This window comes from Phasianus colchicus, chromosome 3, assembly GCF_987193195.1.
Source record: "Phasianus colchicus chromosome 3, bPhaCol1.hap1.1, whole genome shotgun sequence".
NCBI classification, from domain to species: domain Eukaryota; kingdom Metazoa; phylum Chordata; class Aves; order Galliformes; family Phasianidae; genus Phasianus; species Phasianus colchicus.
Window position 1 is genome coordinate 44,863,082 of NC_143438.1, and position 22,607 is coordinate 44,885,688.

Genomic DNA, 22,607 nt, shown 5'->3' on the forward strand with positions numbered 1-22,607 from the left:
GTGAATTAAGTGGAGCTGCCAGTTATAGGAGAAAGCCTGTAATGGTGTAGAGCAAAGTCCAGGTTTTTGAGGTTGCTGAGTGAGGGGAAGGAGGTTTGCAGGGCCAAACAATCCACCACAGCAGGACAGACAATTCAAGTCCAAATGGTACTGAGGTGCTTGAGGTGAGCCTCGAGGGCATGGGAGGTGCATGCTCAATGACTCTTCTGCCACCATCTTCCAGAAGGCATTTCCAATGCTTGAATCAGAATTAACCTATGCTAAGACTTGTTATTTCTGTGCCAGAGTATAATTATAATCTCTTCTTGCCACTGACAAATACAAGCCCCCAAAGCCCTTCTTCACATGCTGATGGACAGTAAATAGTATTTGCTTTGAAGATTTAGCACTCTATAATGTAGAGAGAGTGAGCAAAACATGTAACAGTGCTGGAAATGGGAAATATTTAGCAGTCCCCTCACCTCACATTGCTGAAATACCACTTTTTCTCTTGGCAGAAAGCCAAGAAATCTATTTTACTTTCAGAGGTCCATTTGGATATCATGCACTGTTCAATATCAGGAAGAGTAGTGAGATTTGGTCTGCTCCTATGGCTCATTTTTTTAAGCAAGATAGCTGGAACTGCCGCATTAGAACATCTTGAAAAGTTTATTAAAATGAATTATGAAATTCTGCTTTCCGTTTAGACCACTTCAGTTGAGATTAATGTTAAAGCAATGATCATTTCAAAGAGGACATAATTTATTTGTATGCTCTTGGTCATTTTAAGATGTATCTATGGACAGTTGTATACAACAGAAGCTGTATTGAGATAGTAAGAGGGCGTAGATTTATTCTAGTCATTTTAGATCATGTCAGTCTACAGGTATAATGCAGTTAAATGACCTACTCAGGAGCCTTCTTCAACCTCTGCCAGAGAAGAGGGTGCCAAAAGGATGGGTCTGGGTGGCTGGCAAGTTATGTCCTCAAAAACAGCCATGTCTGACCTCCTATAAGATTAGTAACACTAGGTCCATTCCAGATGCCAAACTGATCAATTTATTATTACCTTGGTAGCACACATCACAGAAAATCTTAGCCAGAGAGTGGAGCTGTCAGCTAGAACTATTAAAAGGGAAAGTAAAAGAGTATATAAATACAAAACAGAATATGAAGTGGCATAAAATGTGTTTTTTTGTTCTCTAGTGTAAAAACAGAAATTGTACATGAAGTTACACCTCAGATTAGTGAGGTTGGTTGCAATACAGCTTTATGCATCTCCAAAGCACCAGTCTAACTTTACTAAAAGACAGAAATTTACTCCTTGCTGTGTATCTATTAGACCATAGACAATAAGTAAATAGATTGTATGTCATCCTGAGAGTCTGGAGAATTCAAGACAGAGAACTGAAATGAAAAGACACCATCCCCAGAGCCTGTAGTGAGACCAGCAAAGCAAGACAGTCACAGGGACACAAGTGTCTGAATGGTCTTGCTGTGGAGTGGGCTCCCAAGTCAGGGGCTGGGCAGACACTGAGCATAAGGAATAAACCTTCAAAACTATTTTCATTAGATTTGTGTTTTGCACAGAGTTCTTGTTCCATTTGCCTTCTGACTGCAAAAATATAAAGTGTATATGAAGAACAGATAGAAGCCTTAACTTTGTCCCCTTTGTATGTGTACTGCTATTGGTAGGACTGCTGGCATACTCAATGCAAAAAGCTGGCATATGTGGCACACATAGGCAGGGCACCGGAGATGTCAAGGAAAAGTCAGCATGATTTGCTTTTAGGTATCTAAAAACAAGTCCAGTGACAGGAAGGAACTTTTGCATTGCTTTCTCATCATCTCTGAGGAAAACGTTAAATATACGTACTAGTTTCTTAAATAATTTAAAGGAAATAAAATCACCTCTACTCACTAAAAGCTTGACAGTAGAATAGAATAGATCTGCTCAGAAAGACGAGCATGTGAATTCTGCAAACCATCACACACTGATAGATGTTTCTGGGCAAACAGCCATAGGAGGAAATAGGATTTTTCACTGATAGCATCTGCCAACAGGAGAACAGTAATCACACGACTCCTGATTAAATATAAATATAATGGACAAAGTCCATTGTAATTGCTGTGCAGCTAGCAGGATTTTTACAAGTGTGATTTTAGGTGACTTAACACAGCAGCATAAAAAAATGAATTCCCTTGGAACATCCACAGTTTCCATTCCTAGGACACACTATACAGATGGTATGGTACCTGCTTCTGCTGCTGCAGTAACTCTGCAGTCTGCAGCTGTGGTCCGTGATCTGCACTCTCTGCAGTGGGACGCTGGGAGAAATCTGTCAGTGCAAACACAACATCCTCTTCCTCCTCCTCTCGCTCCGTATCATCTGCCTTCTGCTCAGACTGAATGCCAAATTCTGGGAGGGCTTCAAGATGCTCGATCTGAAATGCAAGAGATGAGACACAGCAACACTCTCTTTGCCAGTTACTTAGGAAGAGAGAAATGCAGTATGGTGGATATAGTCTGCCGTGCATCAATGAAAAAGCCACACAGGACACTGGTGGTATAATGAAAATGTAGAGATCAGGGAGTATCCTAATCTAGCACTTCGTATTCTCTACTATGTTAGCAAATCATCTGCTACCAGTAACGACTGGAGATGGATTGATTGTAAATTACCCAGTCAAAAATCCAAACAATAAAAAAATGAAAGCTTCTGATTCTAGAAGATGAGCTATTTTACACACAAGCAAATTAGTACTGCTGAAATAAAGTAGAATGGAATTATTTCTAAATAGATACTCAGCCCTTGTTTCTGACTCATTATACCACAGCACCCTTTATACAGAATACATAACAGTGGAGCTACTTCTACTACACCTGAAAGTTTACTTGTTCTGCCAAACGTAGCAAAAGACTGAAAGACACTTGGTGTATAAATATCTGAAATACTGAAAAAATTACTTAGCTGCCTTAGCAAAATGTTTCAGAACTGCATGATCCTGCAGGATAATTCTATGATCCCCAGAATTCTGGTTAAAATGTCAGGGGTGGGTAAGTGCATTTTTCTTGTTACGTTTCCTTTACGTGGGATATCTGAAGCAAACTGTAATTCTGGGCATGCAGCTTGACGCGATATAGCAGCGCCTTTAGAAAAGCACTTTCTGCCATCACATCCCTGCTAAGACGTGTCAGCTTTGGGATTCCGGGTTGTTAATGTGCTCTTGAAATTCCTTATCTTAATTTAGTTGCTACTTGGAAAATTACTTTGATGACTACTGGTGTACTCCTCCTGACGGTGATAGACGTGTGTATGAAGAAAAGGAAAAAACAAGAATGATTCACTGTGAGTTCCCACAAGACTGTATAATTCTCTTGCCAACATGAAAACAGAGCTTCCCTCCATCTGTATTACTGAAGGCTTTATAAGGAACACATTGCACACAATGACAAAAGCACTCAACCCATCTAAACAGATTTGACTCCATCAGCTCATTAAGATATTTTTCTTTCCAAAAACTATTCAGGGTTATTATCTTAGAGACTTAATTAAATCTTCATTTACTATGGGAGATCTTTTTAAGGCCAAATGCTTGTACTAGTTAAGGGTTTAGATTTAAAGATAAGCTACATGTAACATGAAGACAGAATGCAAAATATCCTTTAGCGCAAACCAATAATAAGAAAAAGCTTTGTGTTTTATTCGAATCCTCTTAAAATCTGAGTTCGCTTACAGTTGGTGATGCTACATCATATTTAAAATCTACAGTTAAAGAAAGAACATCCAATGCAATTTCATTGGCTTAGTGGTGGTGGGCCAGTTACCTCTAATATGTCCTCCGCATCATCGTCCATTCGCTTGCCTTGCCGCCAGTGTTTCAGCAGCCACTTCAGTTTGACATATACGAGGAAAGTGTCCTGCTTGAAATGTCTGAGTTCTTGCTGCAGCAAACTCTTCTCCTGGCTCCAAGTCTTTTCTTCCAGTTTGTTCTGCAAAGTCAAGCTCTGCACTTCCAAATCTTTCCTCCTCAGGGTCTGCATATGCTCCTCTTCCAGCTTTAATGGAACAACAGACACCGTGTCAAAGTGCTGGTGTGCTGGTGGTCTCCAGGATTTTGTTGGCTGAGACAAATTGAAATATCTAATTTTCATCAGTAATGAATAGTTATTCAGTTTAGCTCAACAAGTTCCTTAGCAGTTATAACTGTCATGTTGATGAAGTTAGGGGCCAGCAGCCAATAAACTTAGCTTAATAACCATATCTTAGTAAAGTGCCATGGAATTGGACAGTTTGTTTACTCTAAGGATGCAAGTTTAAATGTTTTATACTCATCAAACTTTCTTCCCTCTCTTGATTGTATCCCTGCAGTACATTCCGGGAACAGGCACCACTCTAAGTGCTACATACATCACATCTGCTAAATGTATTTGAAACTATTTCTGGGACTGCAATTGCCCTTCAGACAACCTGAAATATGATCCTAATCTCCTCGGCTACACACTCATCCCTTCCTCTGTGAATACACCTCCTTCTCCTTCTATAAGGGCAGTGCTCCCCATAGACCTGCATCATACTCAGACATCTCTGAACCTAGAAAACAAATACTTCTAGGTCAGGGACACAGGCAGAAACAGAAGAGACAGAAATAGGCTGCAACTTGGCCTTCAATATGTCTCAGTTTCAGTACCAGAAGCACCAGAAACGATCACTGTTTGAAGCTAACATATCATTACGTTCCTTTCAACACAAGCCAATCTGAAACAATATTCTTTAAATGTGACTTCCCCCTCAATATGTCAAAATCAAACCACTACACGACACTGGCCCCATAACACTTGTATAAGTTTGTTGTACAGGATCCCTTCTTCTACGTGGAAGAGATGGCCTTTCCCCTTCAACCAAGCTGTAGTTCTGATTCATCAAGAAAGGTCAGTTAGAGAAGGAGTACAGAGCTACCACCTACAGATGTCAGTTTCTACAAGTTTCCATTTTGGAGAGGAGCTTTTCCCTTGCCTGACCAGCTCCATAGATGAGGAAAGCCAAAGTAAACTAAAGACCATAATGATTTAAGGAACATATCCTGAAAGAAACACACGAGGATAAAGAATGCTTATGGATTCTTCTTCTGCAACCCCTACCACTTAGTACTGCTAACAAATATATGCTTGGTTTACATGGCAACCTTCAGATGCTACTGTTTCATACTAGACTGTTTACTAAGGACTCTCCTGCCCTTTAAACGATGCGCTCTGACATAACACAAATTTACAACATCTATGCAACTATGCATTAATACATCCATAACATTGATCTAAATGATTTGGAACCTTTTTATAATAAAAATTGATAAATAAATAATTCTTTAAGGAACTGTATGGCTTGTAAAATATTCCTGATTAAATTATTCACAGCGGTTACTAAGTCATATGGGTTTAAAATGCATCTTAAAAGTAGTCTGAAGCAATATCAGATATAATGGCCCCAAAAACATACATGCATCTCCTGATGACACTCACAGGATTATACAGTGCTACCACACACAAACATGATGTCATTAAATATTGCAAAAAAAATGAGAGTAAAAAAGGAGTTCTCTCTTTTATATTTAAATTTTAAGGGAATAAATGAACAGACTTTGTGATGATGCAAATTCTTCCACCAAATGAAGCTATGGCTAAATACAGCAAAGATCTATGAGTCATTTCCACCAGAAGTCCTGGAAGACGATAAAAAAAAGGAATAATATCAACAGGATGGCCATAATCTGGAAAAAAAAATAAAGAATCCAGGAGGTAGTTTTATTATTCTGTTTCTACTAGCTGAAAGCATGAATGGTTAGCATCGATTTTGCTGCATTTCTCATTGCTTTAATAGCTGTTACAATCTAAATCCATGTAGTCACAGATTCTTGCAGAACGTCCTGGTGGAGATAGCAGAATATTTTTGTGCTTTTTCAATGGATACCTACTGCAAAAGAAAATAACTTTGAGGCGGACATAACATCCAAAAAGCATTCATGGCCAAGGCAACTAGGAAAGAAATCAATTTATGGGTTTTCTTCAAAAGCAAAGCCTCCATGAGGAAGCTCCTATTGAGATCAACCGAAAATTAAAGCTACTTATGAAAAATGAGTGATACCACGTGGTCATAATGAGATTAGCTGGCTCAAGGATAAATACTTAACGTTATGCAGTAGTTGTGCTGAATTTAGTCTGAGAGTAAATTTAAAAAGAAAACCTCTTTTAAGAGCCAAACGGCCTGCAAAAATGAGTAACAGTTGTTTGTTTTGCTTTAGGAGCTAGAGATCACAAAGGGGTTAAGCTCATATGTTCCATCCTTCAAAAAAGCAGGGAAACCCATATAACAAAATATGATTTGTTCACCAATTACAAATAAGAGGTTAGAAACATGAGGCACTGAGGGATACAAAAGATCCTGTTTTGTGTTTCAGATTCTAAAGTAAACTCCTCCAGCTTCAGAGAAAAGCTGGGTTTTCTTTGGACTAAGAGGGGTCTGAATAAGGCACAGAACACAACATGCACCCAGAGATCAAATGTACCCTTCCTATCCTCACAGAGAGTTGACAGAGCTGATATAATCTCCTCTGCACTATTCCATATCCCTGCCTCAACTTCCATTCCTCCGTTGAGGTGGCCATCTGGCAGGGTACCCCTTATAGCTCAATTTTGTCCAGTGCCATGGACTCTTTCTAACACAGCCTACACACAGGAAGACAAAACTCCTCTCCAACAATTGGAGAAAACAGATTCAAATTAGCAAAACTGTTTTTTTTGTGCTTGCATTTCCCCAGCCTCCAAGCTTTCCCAGGGAGCTCAACAAGGCTCCACCAGGACAGCATGGTCCACGCCACGCGTCATGGCCACACGTCTCCCAGCAGTCGGGTTTCGTATTTACCTGAATGATCTTTTCTGTAAACTTTTCTTGCTCCTCCTGGTGAAGTCTTGTCTCCTGCTCAAGCTGAGCCTGAAGCTCCTGTATCGATACATTCTGTACAGGTAAAACATGGGAATCCCTCAGCTGATCAGCAGGACAAAGGGATGGGCTTAGCAGAAAATGGGTTTCGGTTGTGGAAAAAAAGGGAAAAAGAGAAGAACCGCAGGACAGACATCTGTACAACTCATGCTTATCAACAGTTAAAACCAAAGCACAGTGTGCAAATAAGGAGCAATGTCCTAAGTGTGTGGGAATGTCTTGTGTGTGGCTTCTTATGAAGGCTAAAGCTGTGATGCTGGAGCGTCCTCTGCTCCAGGACAGCACAAGGAAGTGAAACAGCTCACCACGAATGTCATCTGCCAGACCAGTTCCTATTTGCAGGATTCCACATTTGGTAGCATATATTACTATGATAATTAGAGCTATTGAATTTTAACATCTCTGCAGATGTATCTAATGTGCACATTTTGCACCTTATTATTTATTCATTTGCAATACTTCTGATTAGACAGTTAATGGGATAGCATTTATTAAAGCAATTGAGCATATAAAGTTCCTTTCATCAGACACAGAGCAGCTCTCTGCACAAGTTGACTTAATTCTGCAATTTCTACTCAAAATAATTGCTCCACAAATGTCACGGTGAAAAATTAGGTGAGCCTGAGATCTGACCGTTACGCTTAAGGATCTCTCCTTTAGGTCAAACGCTTTTTTAATCTTAATAATTTCAATTTTACTTTGAATATAAATTTGGCACCCCATCCAATTTGCTCTTGACAGTTACTTAATTCAAAAATAAAGACCCAAGAAGGTGCAGTCACAGACCTTGCTATTTATGCTGCACCAATTAATCTTGAGGTGCTTAGATTCCTGATCAGCACTTTCTGTGTTCTCCATTTTGTCTCTCTTGCTTTGGATGCTTTGCCTGCATCGGCGTGCTGCTCAGCCAGGCTCTCTGCACACATCAGCAGTGCCAGCACAGAAAACACTGCCACCAAACACCTCCTTCTCTGAGTAAAGACACACTCAGAGAAGAGATCCCCTTAGGCTTCAAAGTTCCTTCTCCACTGGATAATTGATACTGATGTAGTGCCTGATCTAGTGGTTGGTAACCTCACCCAGGGCAGGGAGCTGGAACTGGATGATCTCCGAGCACACTTCCAACCCAAACCATTCTACGATTCTGATACCCTCATTGACTTGTGCACGTCTGTGTTGTATGTGAAGAATTGACACTTTCAGCACTCCAAAAGGCATCAGAAGGTGACCAAGAGTGAGCTGACACATTAACTGTCTCACCCACTTTTTAGGTACGTGGTAAACAAGAACCAGCGTACCTAGTTAATCTAGGTGTAATTTTAAAAATGTGTGTTCCCTCTTCCCGTGAATTCAAAATCAGTCAGAATTGTGCAGAATGTATCTGGCAAAAACAGTTACACATGGCAACTGCTTCCCATGGGTAATAATCATGTAAAAATATCTTGTAGTTTGCCTCAAGAAATGAAAACAGCACAATTCTTGTAAAAATTCATATGTTGTTAATTTAAAATATACATGAAGTATAACTGATCGTAGCATAACTCTCTCTACAGTCATAGGACCTCATATTTTGGCAACTAGAAAGGAAATTTGTCTTTAGACTCCTGAAATTAGAAACTGAATCAGAGCAGCAAAAGCTTTTACCAGGAAGATAAGGTTTGACTTTTTCACTATTCACTTCACATTTGTGTTTTCCAATGAACAGCAATTTGCTACAAGATCATATGTTGCAATTTAGACTAATGCTAATTGGGATTACACAGTTACATATACACTGGGAATATCTTTTGTCTGCAAAATTAGAACATGAAAATGATAAACCAGTGCAGTTTTTTTTTAAAGCATGCAGCCCATGCAAAGCCAAGTTCCAGGAAACCTGGGCACTAGGATTCTGTGATAGCTTCTGAAATTACTAGGAAGAGATTAAATGCATCATAAAGGCAAATATACTATTACATGCACACTTAAGAGTGTAAATCCTTTTACAATTGCTTTGCCTGTTTAAGTATGATATATTTTTATAAGTGGTAAATGTGTTGAAAAGCAGTTAATGCATGACTGCAGAGCTGCACAACATTCTACTTCCAGCGCAACCTGAGGGCTCTTCATGGCCTATCATTTCACATAATGTCATGTCTATTAGGAGCAGTGGGATTAGTACTGCTCAAATCAAGGGAGATAAGGCTGCTTAAGGGCCTAATGGATTACTGCTAAATGTCTGGATAATAAATGAAGAATACATAAAAATGTTTCAAGTGATATTTGTATATGCAGCTCAGGCACCTGACAGTGCATTGGTGGATGCTTGTATGCTCCATATAATCAGCAGGGTTCAGCCTGTAGCACAACTGTGGTTTTGTTTTGTTTTGGAAAAAAACACTGCTACAAAATTAACACAGAAGTTGATATCCTGCTGACTTCCATTCTTTGTCTCCTTTTTCTCAGTAATGGGTGTGCTACAGGAGGAATAGAAAATGCCCTGAATGTGAGGGCCACCACACAACATACTGACACCACAGTAACAGACACAAACTCACTACAAGACACAGAAACACACTACAGTAGGAACTACAGGCTAATGCTACTCCATCAAAGCATCACAGAAACACTTGCACTTCATCTGCAGCTCCACAACAACCAAAAGTTTTCCAGTGAAACCCAATTATCACTTTTCCACGCCTACTTCCACCCCTGTCATCTCGGACAGATGGAACCAAGTCCTTCTGCTAAGCCATCTTGTCTCACCTGGTATCTCTCCAGAACAAGCTAATTGATCCGCTGTCTTTACCACACGAGGATAGTCAGCATCATCAGTTTGGGGGTCATCACCACAGCTCATTCCACCAACACCTTCCTGAATCTCTTGGCAAGTTGAAGGCTTTTCAAGCTACTTTCTGGCTCATACATTCCACATTTCCACTGATTGTTTTACTATGATTACCATGAGGTATGGCTTGGTTTTATTGGTATGATTTCTCTATTTTACCATAGCTAATTCAAACCTCTATTTGTCTCTGAATTGAATTGTATGCAACAACCATGAACATTAGATTCCACAAAATCATTCTTTGCAGCCTTTTTTCAAAATGGATAGATCACAGTAAGGCCTGGGGAGGCAGGGTAGAAAGATGCTCTCCAGTATTTGTGTACAATTGCAAGGAAGACTGAAGAACATTTTATGCTGCTCACCTGCTGCCATTGTACAATGCCTTAGACCACACAGGCTAAAAACAACTACTTTTTTACACTTTACAGCTGATCATTGCTTGTGCACAATAAAGCAGATTGATAGGAACTTCCACTGCCTTTTATATTACTTTCGACATGCAATACACATCTAACTGAATCCTCAGAGGCTACTTCCGAAGATGTACTTTTATCCTCCCACATTTAAAAATATATGATCTATATTCAATTTACAAGTGCACAACAGGTACTGTGTGGTTATTTCCCTGTGCTTATATGAAGAATCTCCGGTTCTATGAAAACACAAAAACACTTTGCTCCCAGTCTTTGTAAATCCATCTCATTGTATGAATAGTTTACAGACTTCAGTTAGGGCTGAGATATCCAGATTTACATCATAAAGGGTCTTTTAAGTCATTATATGGTCAACCTTTAGGAAACATTGCATAGCAAGAAAGAGCACAATTCATCAAAGTAAATTATTCTTGCTGCCCCTAATCTTGGTGGGAAGAAGTACAGTCAGCCCCAGCTTGTCTTTCATCTTCCCACAACTTTAAATTGGAGGCACAGTGCACACTAAGATATGCAACTTTCTATGTCGTGCCTATTTTTTTTTCTTTTTTTTTCTTCTTCTTCCTCTTTTTATTTATTTTTTAAAATAAAGAAAAACCACAGTGTAGAAAACATCCACTATTTCCTTTTTGGGAAAACAAAATCTTAAATTAGGGCAGAAGAAAAGGATGTGCAATTTTTCAGTGCACGGCTGGAGCTGCTGTGAAAGCCACCCAGCTGAAAAGCTCTCAAGGGGAATTATGAAAGTTGCACAGAAGGAGTACAGACTCTAAAACCATCTTAAAATAGAATATCCAAGATACAGAACGAAATTCTGACGTGTCCAAAATGGATCCACACTGAAGATTTGATTCAAAGCAGGTGGTAAAGTGACTTGCCTAACTTGAACATCGCTGTATCTGATTGGTTCACACTTAACCCAGAAATTAATTCACAGTAATAGAGCTGCTTCATACCTCTTATGGGCACAATAGGTAAGAAAAATGGATAAGCAGATTAAGAATGGCCTAGAAGAAATTATTGCTCAGTATGAATTCTTCTCATCTACTACTACATCTATCTTATGGAAAACTTTCTTCTGAAGACACGGTCTCATCTTTCCTGCCATACCTGCTTTTATTCTAATTCTCTGGTGACAAATCGAACCTTTTAAGTTAACTCAAATCAGTGATTCTTTTTCCATAAAATTCGAGGAACTGAAATTTGGTGGAGTTTTTATACATACAAACAAATTTGTGCGTTTTTAAAGGTTGTGCATGAAAATAATCAGAGTACCCAAATGTAAAATGCAGAGATGAGTACTTTTGCCTTAGGTGCTACACACCCAGTAAGTGCAGAAATGATACCCTGTCACTGAACAATCAGAATCTGCTAGGAAATACAGCTATATTTTAGAACATCTGGTATCAAACACTGCAATAAAATGTATTCTGTCCTTTGAAAGAGTGATTTTTTTTCTTCTCTAGAATGTCTTATTATCTCTGAATAAACATGAAGACTCTGCAGCCTGCTTCAAAGAAGCTGCATTTTGTTTATGGCCATTCCACTGGTTGAAAGGGTAAAATTCACCAGATGAAAAATTATTTATTGTATTTTGCGCTGGCTTCCTTTCACTGCCATATTAATCATTTGATTTGTACCTGGCATTTACTCCACAAAGCACTGTGTTACCCTTTTTTTAGTTCCTCCATGCCTTTCAGTTGTGGCAACTCTCGTCTGAACACTGGGCTTTCTTTGAGTGGTGAAAAATGGTTTCCCCCTCCCACCATAACTCTGCTCAGCTAAAGTCATGAATAATGGATTGAACATCCACCACAATGGTCTCCAGCCTCCTGCAACAGCAGCTGAACAGCTTGTTTCAGCAAGAAAACAAAGCCCTGCTCTTAAGTCAATTTCAAGACATAATTTCCCTTGGACTATGACTCTAACCCACCTCTTTAATACGCAAATACATTCTAATAACACTGTTGCACTAACAACTGCAGTGCAAAGACCAAACAAAGGCAGATGTTTACAGTTCGGCTACAGGGTAGTTTCAAGCAGAAATCAGTTTGCATTTGTTGTTCTTAATCAAACAATTAGGCTCCTGCGATGCTTATTTTTAAAAACAGGGAAAATAGCTAAATGGAAGCTGCTCAGCATTGCTTGGGACATTTTCAATTTAAAATTCACTTTGGAAAAGAAGGTTTTACTTGCTTATAAAGAAATCATTTGCCTAACTGAAATGAAATGTCTTCTCACGCTGAAAGTCCGTGCACAGTGAGAAGACCGTCAATCAATACAACTCACTGAACAATGCGATCATTTCATAAACTGAAGCAGATAGTAGCTTACATGTGGGAATGGAAAGGTTTGAGTCTCCATTTGAAATGTCTGTGGTAATTAAAAAAACCCTTTGGTATTTGAAAATTATTTTTTTCCTCTTATCTGGAATAAAGGAATAGTAGGGTTTTTTTTTTTGCTAATGCAGTGCATGATATTAAAAAGGATTAGACTGATAATATTCAAAATTATTTTGAGGAATCTTCTGCTTCAGATAGCATTAACTGTTAAAAGACTACAGGATTTCTACTGACCACCCACTGAAAAGTTTCAGTATAAAGCAATGCAGTGTTCTTTGTTGTTTAAGTAAATCTGACTGAATCAAGCACACTGTTTTCTCTTTTGGGACATTTAAACTCCATCCTTGCTCACCTTTTGAGCACATACCAACCCAACTGGATAGTCTCTACCTTTCATTATACTTACTGGCTCATTCCCTGTCAGGCAGTGTCAGATCTACTCAACCTGTATTTAAACAGTTTTCTGTACGCAGTTTACATACCATTTCATCTTGGGAAAGAAAAAAAAAAATAAAAAAGATAGATTGTGCCCAAAGTACCCTAATCTCTAATCTTAACACAGGACTCACGAACGCATGGCAATATAATAATGTGCCCAATCTAAGGCAAGAGGGAATTAACAAAAATGACAGAATTTAAACAGAAATATTGTAAACATTTCCTTTGATCATTTTCTGACCTAATCTCACATGACTACGGACCAACAAAATTGCAAAAGGATCCACACTCAACACACTCACTCACTGCACCCTACCTTGTCCTCCCCTTTTGCAGCTGAAGAAAGACTTTACCTTTCAGCCAGAGACTTACAGTGTCCTGGATTGAACAGGTACCCTTTCTGAGGCTTGTTATGGCTGATAAATTTGAGAAGTTGACAGAAAATCTTCTGAACAAATTAATTATTCCAATGCTACCCAAACTTTACACTATCAGGGTAGTTTAAAACACACAAAACAAAACCAGCAAAGAATTACCTGCATTAAGATGAAGAGCCACTCTCTCTTTGGCATTCAGTACATGTTGCTGTTTGGCTACCAGCCACCCTGATGCTCCCTCTTCCTACCCCCGCTTTCTGGTGCTTATTATCACTTAATGACAAACACAGCTGTGCCAGTCAGCATTCTCCTTTTTCCAGATTTAATCAGGGGCTTCAGACTTACTAAGACCTCTTTGCATGTTTCTTTAGCATTAAAAACATGTTAAAAATTCTCCCTCGCTTGCAACTACTTTACCCACCACAGTTTCAAGGTGGATTTGGCCTGCCGGTGGCTTGCAGAAAAAGTTTCCAAACTTACTTTTATGAGAACAGACTGGAAATTGTCTTTTTCAAGATGAGTTGCAGTGTCTGGACAATCTATGTTCATGAGAAACTAGCTAAAGAGATACTCACTGAGGCTGATATGACCTCTGCATGGATGACGGTTTAAATAAAAACTGATCAATGTCTTTGATGAATGGAAAAGTACTCAACAACCAAAGCAATGGAGAATTCTGCTTTAAATAAGCTTTTTCTTATATGCAGGTTGCTGTGCTCCCATGCACGCCAGCACCAAACCCTTTCCTGCACAGAATACTGCTGCACAGAATGAAAAGTGCTTGCCATCTGTAGACTTTCCAGATTGAAAAGATCCAACAAGGTGAAATCTGGAGTCACAGAAGCACAATTTGATGTTAGGGATTGAAAATCTCTAACAGAGGTTTTTTGTTACTATACTTAATTGCATTTAGTCCCTGAGCTTTATTTTCCCACTTTGCAGAACTACTGGGAGCAGGTTGACCAGTCCACAGTCAGAAACAATTTGCTTCTCTGAAATTAAATGAGGAAGAAAAGAGGTGACCAAAACTTTCACAACACAAGTGCTGTGTCTTGTCCAATTTACTTCCCCAACCCCTGGCTTCTATTCCTTATATCCTGGCTAAGGCAGCAGGAGGCAGTGAGCAAGGGGGCTGCTTTGCTGACCTCTAGACTGAAACAGCCCTTGTCTCCTGGCCTGTAGAGTTTTATGTCTCCATCAGCTCTGCGGTGTGGGTCGGTGATGACTCGCTGGTGGTGAATTTCTCGCTCCTCTCCACGATCTTGTTTGAGCTGCCAATCCTTCTGATCCCTCAGTTTGGACTGTTAGGTGCATGGGCAGTTTGTAACAAAAGAACAAAAGGACAGGAGGGAATAAAGAAAACAAAAATGGGTAAGGTAGACGACTGAAAAACTACAAGACAAAGAAAAGCGTGAACAGAAAAAACAACTTAAATACAGTGGCATAAGAAAGTGAAGAGAACAAAACCAAAATGAGGATGAGCAAAATGATGGGCTGAAACATCTGAAAAGCAAAAAAGAGAAAGAGAGGAAAAAAGAATGCAAACACTGGTTATGAGGCGCATGCAATGAGGATGCATGAGTCAAACCAACAGCAAGCATACAAGTCATGAAGGATACGGGATACAAAGCTCTTCCTTCCTTACTTGTGCTGTGCAGAAAAGCCATATCCAGTGTGGCAGCTGTGGCAGTTTAGACATGCGCCCATAGGCAAGGCTTTAGGCAAGGCAGTCCTTCGCTGGCTACAGTGCTTCTCACCCGCTGCTCGGTTAGGGGAGTGAGCTGTAAGCAGGCTTTTCAAAACATATCACTTAGAAAACGGTGGTTGGGTTGGGTTCTTTTGGCAAGGCTTTTGAGAACATGCCTGACCCTTTTACCGGAGAGCACAATAAAGACTTCCACGCATTGCTTAGAAAGGCTGCTAAATTACTTTCATTAGGATTTTTTTTTTTTAATTAATCTCCTCTTTCAGAGGGAAACACTGTTGTTACAGACAAAAAGAACACAGACCTCCATAGTACCAGTGGATTAGCCTTTTTTTTTTTTTTTTTTTTTGCCATGAGGAACCGCCTCTAAATCAAAAGAGTTGTGCAAACAAACAAAAGAAAAATCCTATAAAAGTGTCCGTTTAACATTACACACTTTAATATATTGCAGGTCTGAAATCATAACAAAGCAGCTGTGAGGAAAATTAGCTCTAGGGTAGCAATGCCAGCAAGAAAGAGAAACGATAAACAGAAATAAGGCAAACAAGGGGTTGGCCTACCTGGAAGTCTGTGATTAACTCCTTCCCCAGGTTACCAATGGGAGAGTCTCGTGACATGGACGTCATGGTGGATAGGAAACTGGAAGACTCTGTGAGATGGGGAAGAGGTGAGAGGTCCTCCACCTGCTCCTTAAGGCCCTCCCCTATGTGATCAACCTTCTCCAGGAAGGTCTGTAGCTCTTTCCGGAAAGATTTCATCCTGGCGTTGATGGTGTCCAGAAGCTCTGGTTCATGCTTATCTTCTTCTTTTTGCTCATCACTTTTGAAATCCTGCTCAGTGGATGGGCTGCTGGTTATGTGCACCTTTGCATCATAAATCAAGCTGTCTGTGTCAGTGATAAGACGATCTACGGTCCTTTCGAGGCGCTCAGCCTCACGTTTGATGTTAATTAAAGACTCGGTGTCCTCTTTTGCTCGCATGAAGTCGGTGGAGCACAGGTCACTGACTTCTGATGGCTTCCCACTCCCAAAACCTGATGTCTTCTCATAAATCTCCTCGGAGTCACTCTCGCCCCCGATCGGCCCCTCTCTCTTTGGCTGGAGCGGGCGACCTTCTTCGCTGTCACTCTCCTTCTTCCCTGCATCGCTGTCAGCATCGCTGTCCCTGGGGCTGGAAGTGCGCAGGCCCAGGTGGGAAGCAAGGTCATACCTCTGCACATTGGACATCAGGACCCTGTTCTCGTACTGCAGCTTCATCACTTTTCCGCTCAGCTCATTGATCTGCAGCCTGGCAGACTTCAGCTCCTCCTGCAATGGCCCACCGCACTTGGATGCTGCATCTTCCAGCCAGCCCGGCTCCTGGCCCGGCTCGAACTTGAATTTGTTCAGCTCGTTTGTTAGCTGTTTGTTGTGATCCTCGATTTCGGAGATTGACCGCCTCAGCAGTTCTGCTTCCTCTTCTACAAACTGCAGGTGTCGGCGCAGCTCCGTGGCTGACTCCACCGAGTCGCCGTAGGGTGAGGTAGGAATGCTTGAAATGTGGTCCCTGCTGAGACACTCTTTCTCATACTGACACCTCATATCCTCCATTTCAGCTTTAATCCCCCTGTTCTCCACCTCCAGTTCCACTATTTTCCTGCCCAGTATGTTGGCCTCCTCCTCCACCAGCTTCAGCCGGAGTTTCAGCTCAGCCTCTCTGGTACTGGGCGGGCCTCCAGCCTCTCCTGTAGGTAGAGGACTGTCCACATCTCCATAGATGGATTTGTATTTCTGGAGCTCCTGCTCCAGCTCGTCCTTCTCTCTCCCCAGCTTGGCCATCTTCTTACGCATCAGCGCTGCCTCCTCTTTGGCAAACTGAAGCTGACACTTCAAATCAGCACTGTCCTCCTGCCAAGAACAAGCCCCCCACCAAAACAACGTTAGAAGAGAAGCACAAGCACTTGCTCGCTTTCCAAAATCTTCCCCTTCCCACCCTCTGAGCCATGTCTGCTAGGAAGGCAAACATTACAGAGACAGTGCCACACAGACCACACAGTTGACACGTTTCATGGTTTGGTCCTGGTTAAAGTTGCAAAGCAGCTTGACCAGAGTTAAATAGAGAAATAAAAATCAGGTGCAAGTGTACAGTGATGCAGGAGTGCCAGTGCAAAGGTGCTGACTGGGGCTCAGTGTTTAGTTTTTCACAAATACTGAGCAAATTTTGTGGAAAACAAGAATGATTACATTGGAAAGATGCAGAGATTTGTTGGCACTTTCTGTTCCATTTATTTTTCATGCTACATTTGCTCATTTTTAGCATCATGAAATTAAGACTACTCTAACAATGCCTTGTCATAATCCCAAACCTTGGGCTTCTTCAGCTTGTGAAGCACAAAAACATGCGGTAAGCTGCACAGTTGCCCTGCAAAGTGAAGAAGCACTTCACTGTGTTCTTTAACTGGATCTCACAACGCTGTGAAACAGATGGAGTACCTAGCTCCCTTTCAGCATAGGAAGCACTACTGTTGTCATTGCTGTTGTTATTATTAGGATGGAACAGCATGTGACCACTCTTCCTGCTACAGATAACTGCTCACAAGGGAAAACACACACGCACAAAAAATAAAAAAAATCATTAAATCACAGTCATGTTCAAACCCATCCCATGAGAAAATTTGCATTATTTTCTAGAAGCACCAGTGTATTAAATAAGAGTTTAATTTTTTTTATTTTTTATTTTTTTGGAATTGGGCATTTTGAAGTCCTAAATGTCACTCTGATGAAAACTCCAGTGTGCACTGTGCTGTAATTGTGCTGAAATAAGAGATGAGGATAAGTAAATTCTAAGCTGATGAACAATTTCTTTGCATGAATCACTTTCATGAATTGTCATGGAGATACAGGCACTTGGCCTTATAAGAGACACATTTATCAGCATTAGCAGCATAATGGAAGGCAGGCTTTGAAAGACTATCTCTTGAGACAGCAGATTTCATCATTGTTGTTAGGCCATGTGGACATATGTGCAATTATCTGTGGAAACTTCGATTCAGTCTCTGTGGCACTGCTGTCTTTCACAATCATCATTTTGTTACAATTCCTAATAATGGCAACCAAATCCAGAAGATTACAAGACTGATGTTAATTGTTCACCCAGATCAGCCTATTAGAAGCAAAAAATTACAAAAGTAATTATGGCTCAGTAAACTGAGGAAATAATTTAATTTCTAAAGTACACAGTCCTTGCACATTGGTAATGGTGTCTTTTATGTTACCTCGATTAATTTCTCCTCATCCTATTTAAATATATACTAATTATGAATTATGTTGTAATTTCAGCTGTTAATACTGTGTCTGTTAATACAGACACAGAAGCAATCAATTGCATATTTCTAAATTCATCACATTTCCTACTGATTTTGCTTCAAGCTTCATGTGATTTTAAAATACTAAATAGTAAAAAACAAACAACCAAACAAAAAAATCTTATATGCTAATTCCATCATGTGGTTCTGTAACAGTCAAAGTTTCTATTAATATGTGGTTTTCTGTGATAAGCAGAAGTTTGCTTATCAGAAAGTTGCCATCAGCTGACTAACTGAAACTCTGATTGTGTTTCTGACACTAGTAATGTGAGTTCTGTATGAATGAAGGCAAGATGCATATAACCAACTACAAGTAGAGTCCAGGAGATGGTTTTTTCTTTTTCCATTCTGTCTTTTCACATATACTCATCTCCTTGCCATGCTGACACACATGTGCAAACTGCTTTCCTCTTGATAAGTCTGAATTGCAAATTAAATATTCCATAAAAGATTACAAGGAAAAGTACATACAGAGCACTGCTGTAAAACAGCACTCAAATATTTCCTTACTTGTCTGTTAAACGCTTGGAAACAATTGCATCTGGCATTTTCCTTACTCTCTGATTCAGTGTCCTTCTCCATGCTTGCTGCCCAACTTTGGCTGCAGGAGCCCAGCAGCCAGTGCCACTGCCTGCAGCAGCTGCAACGATGCCCAAGGTGATGAGCAGGCCACGTGCACATCCTACCCAGGGCTCTGAGCAGTACAGGCAGCTCCTCCAGGAGCTTCTGGTTGGATTGCAAGCAGTACCAATAGCACTCACTGCCTCATACTTGACACAGCGCACTGTGCATTCTGAAGCTTTTGATGCAAAGGGAAGAGCTTCAGTGGACTTGGGATCAGGCCCATCACTGCAGCACAGCTCAAACTCAAGGCTTTCATGGAGGTAGCATGTTATTACAGCAGGACAAAAACAGTTATAAGTATTCTTCTAATGACATTATTTTATTGCTAGGTTTTATCTACGGAAAAATAAATATAACACATTTGTTGGTTTTTTTTTTTTTGAAAGAGCTGAAACAAACAATGTATTTTTCATTAAACAAACACAAGCTTCACACTGAACAACAGAGCTGATGGATGTTAATCTCACTACTAAATATGGATCCCATCTGAAAAGGTGAGAAAGCTCTAGATCACCCACGCTTCTCACCCAGGGAATGTGACTACTGAAAATCCCATTCCCCAGACAGCTTTTTTTTTTTTTTTTTTCCAAAGGAAAAGAATGGCCAGGAGAGATTATCAGCGAGATCTAAACATGCCAGAAGGGTAAGACCCCAACCTTCATGCATCTGTCCCTCTGAAACTTTGTGTACAGAAATATCAGCAATTTCTTGATCAGTTGAAACCAAGTGGAAGGAGCAAGAGGGCAAGTTACCCACACAGGCAGGTAGAGTTTTGAAATACAAGGCAAACTATGGTAAGGCCAAATCACAGGAATTACTAACAGTTTGTTAACTAGTTAAAAACAAAAAAACAAAAGCCAAAAATACAATTTAAAAAAAAATAAAAAGGAGAATATAGTCTTTCCATTGTTCTGGAGGAACAAGAGGTTTAAGTCTCAAGGGGTGAAAGCTGGGCTATGGCTCAGCCTGAATGTATTTCTGTATTTCACATCCAGCATGTGGACACTTTCCTAAAAAGTGTATGTAGGGCAGACTGCTTTGAAAAAAAAGGACATATGACAATGCAACAATGTAGAGTCATTAATGGTGCTCATCACTGGTTTTAAGGATTTTCAAGTATAAATGGGAATTGATGATTACTGATAGTGCATATTTGCATGCTACTGCACCACACCTACGTACAGCACTACAGAGAGATGTTAATGAAAAAAAATAAGGCAAAAGGAGAAAGCCCAGATGTGCCCCTAAAGAGTCTGCAGTCTAATTTAGGCAAATGGAGAGCATGGAGATAAAGAAATGAAACTTAAATGAAAAAAAGGAACTTAAATTCATTATGCAATGTAAATAACGTGATGAGAGCAAGGAGCTGATCAAAAACTCCCAAACATGATATTTCTTTTCTGGCAAGAAGACACAAAGATAGATAGAGACCAACACCATCTCCTCTACCACCACCGGCTCACAGGAGCTGCCAGGCAGAAGATGGGGAAGCGTGTAGGGGTTGTGGGTCCAACGACAGGGCGGTATGACCAGCACCCAAGCACCTGGTGAGCACCAGACTCCTACCTTGCGCTGGAGAACCACTTTTCTCTGTGTTTTGCCTGGTGCCTGGTACTTCCCAGGAAGCTCCACTTTGCAATTCTGCTGAATAAAAACTTTTTTCTTCAGTACTGCTAGAGGCAGGTAAGCATGACTAACAACTCTGCTTTTACATGACTTCTAGACAATCCGTTTAACACGTATTTCAGCTGTGCCCTGCTGTGGACGTGATGTTGCCACTCATTTTCATGATGAGCTCCCAGTAACTAATAATACCAGATCTGCTCTACGTTATACATATCTGTAGGTATGCAGGTGCACAAATTTACACAATCTAAGTCTATGGCCACTTTTCAGTCACTAAATACGTAGTAGGGACAAAGAGAAAGACAAAAAGATTCATAACATGAGTTTAAGTAAGCCAAGCCTTCAACTCCAAAGCTGTTTTGCGTCCAGCCTGAGGTATCTCAGTTTAGGTGTGTGAAACTATATTAGCTATTTTGGGTGGCTACCCTTGAAGAATAGTGCTATGAACTTGCCTGGCTGTGTCTGCACTTACCCCTCTGAGCTGTGCCCTAGGACCCAGAGGCTGTTGGACCAGGTTGGGCACTTGGTGTGGTGTGCTCTGGTTTCAAACAGCACATTCCTCTGAACTGATACCCAGGTTCGCAGACTGCTCTGGGTAATGCCCTAGAGCTGGGAGACTGCTAGGACATGCCCTGATTGGATAAAGCATGTCACTATATAAGATTCTTTCTCCATCCTTCTTGGCCTAAAGAACTGCTGGAAAAAAAGATGGCTACCTTGTACAGTGCTATCACTGTGGTTCTCATTTTCAAATACACATGCTTTGCTTGCATGGTGTACACACATGTGCATACAGTGTAAAGTCTTTTTCCCTGGGTGGTTTCTGGAATCATGTTCTCGTGGTGCAGAGCTGACTCTGAGTTACTCCATTAATTTTGTGAAGCCCTTTAAAAGGCTTTCAGATTCAAACTCCTGAACTCCAGTGTTTGGGTTTGGGCAGAGGAAGCAAGCACGTGAATTCATTCTTTCTGCACTCTTCTGTAATTCCAGGAATGAGGGAGGGAAGGAAGGACAGTGCCTCCCACATACGCCAAAGACTCAACCGTGTCTTCATTTGTAATTTCCATGTGTGTGCACATATATATCTTGTACATGTATCTTACACTTGCAGGAAAACAAATCTCTTCTGACCTCACTGATGACTTAACTCCCTGTAACAGGAGATGTAGGAAGAAAGCCCGGTGCCCCATTTTAAGGTTCGATTAAGTTGTATTTGTACACACTCCACAGGGATGCTAGCTCTGCTCTACCCCACAAGCAGAGACTACAGTTCCCGGACTGCCCATCGCACCCCTTCAGTTGTGCATGGAGCTCATTTCAAGTGCAGCATGTTCTAATTTATTACAACTATTATTACAAATCAATGGGATTTTAAGGCTCCGTCGGCTCCAAGGAAAACCATACGTCTCGGTTGCATGCACTGAGTCTGCCAAAGGGGCAGCAGGGGAGGCTCAACCTTTCTCTAGTGAAGATAATGATGCCACTCTTGGCTCCCTCTGCAGCCAGGGGAAATGCTATCCGCATCCCTCTGTCTATAAACAGTAACCGTATGGCTGCTGGGAAAGGCTTCAACTCCCACTGTCAGCACAAAAAACAAAGGAAACACAGACCTGAGGAGGACCAGCCCAGGGGACAACAGAAAAAAAACAGCGTCCGGATGCAGATAAAGGGTCCAGCTCAGGCTCTGCCCTTTACCTGAGCAAGGGGAAGCAGTAATACTGAACAGTTGCTGCCATCTGAGGACCGTGCTGTCTGCCAAGCCACTCCTTAGTGCAACGACTTTGGCACCACGTATAAGTTTAGCCGTCCCCTAAGCTGCGATCCAATTACTGTGTGAGGCAAGGTGATTTTCTCGTCCTGCAGGAAACCTTCAGCCTGGCTCTGGTGATGAATTTACAGCAAACCGGAACGCTGCAT

At 40.8% G+C, this 22,607-nt stretch overlaps 1 protein-coding gene across 11 annotated transcripts in view; it reads right to left on the reverse strand.

The window, feature by feature from the left end:
- MTCL1 (microtubule crosslinking factor 1) overlaps positions 1 to 22,607 on the reverse strand; it is a 103,163-nt gene that overhangs the window by 27,689 nt on the left and 52,867 nt on the right. For 2 of the 11 annotated variants that reach the window (XM_090137373.1, XM_090137381.1), the window contains exons 5-9: positions 15,658 to 16,983; positions 14,538 to 14,693; positions 6,900 to 6,992; positions 3,809 to 4,039; positions 2,236 to 2,424 (exon numbers count right to left, since the gene is read on the reverse strand). In XM_090137373.1, the coding sequence (XP_089993499.1) occupies positions 2,236 to 2,424; positions 3,809 to 4,039; positions 6,900 to 6,992; positions 14,538 to 14,693; positions 15,658 to 16,983 (1,995 nt within the window). Of the gene's footprint in view, positions 1 to 2,235; positions 2,425 to 3,808; positions 4,106 to 6,899; positions 6,993 to 14,537; positions 14,694 to 15,657; positions 16,984 to 20,630; positions 20,709 to 22,607 lie in introns of all 11 variants that reach the window. The other 9 variants (XM_090137372.1, XM_090137377.1, XM_090137376.1 and 6 more) reach the window with 7 other exon arrangements.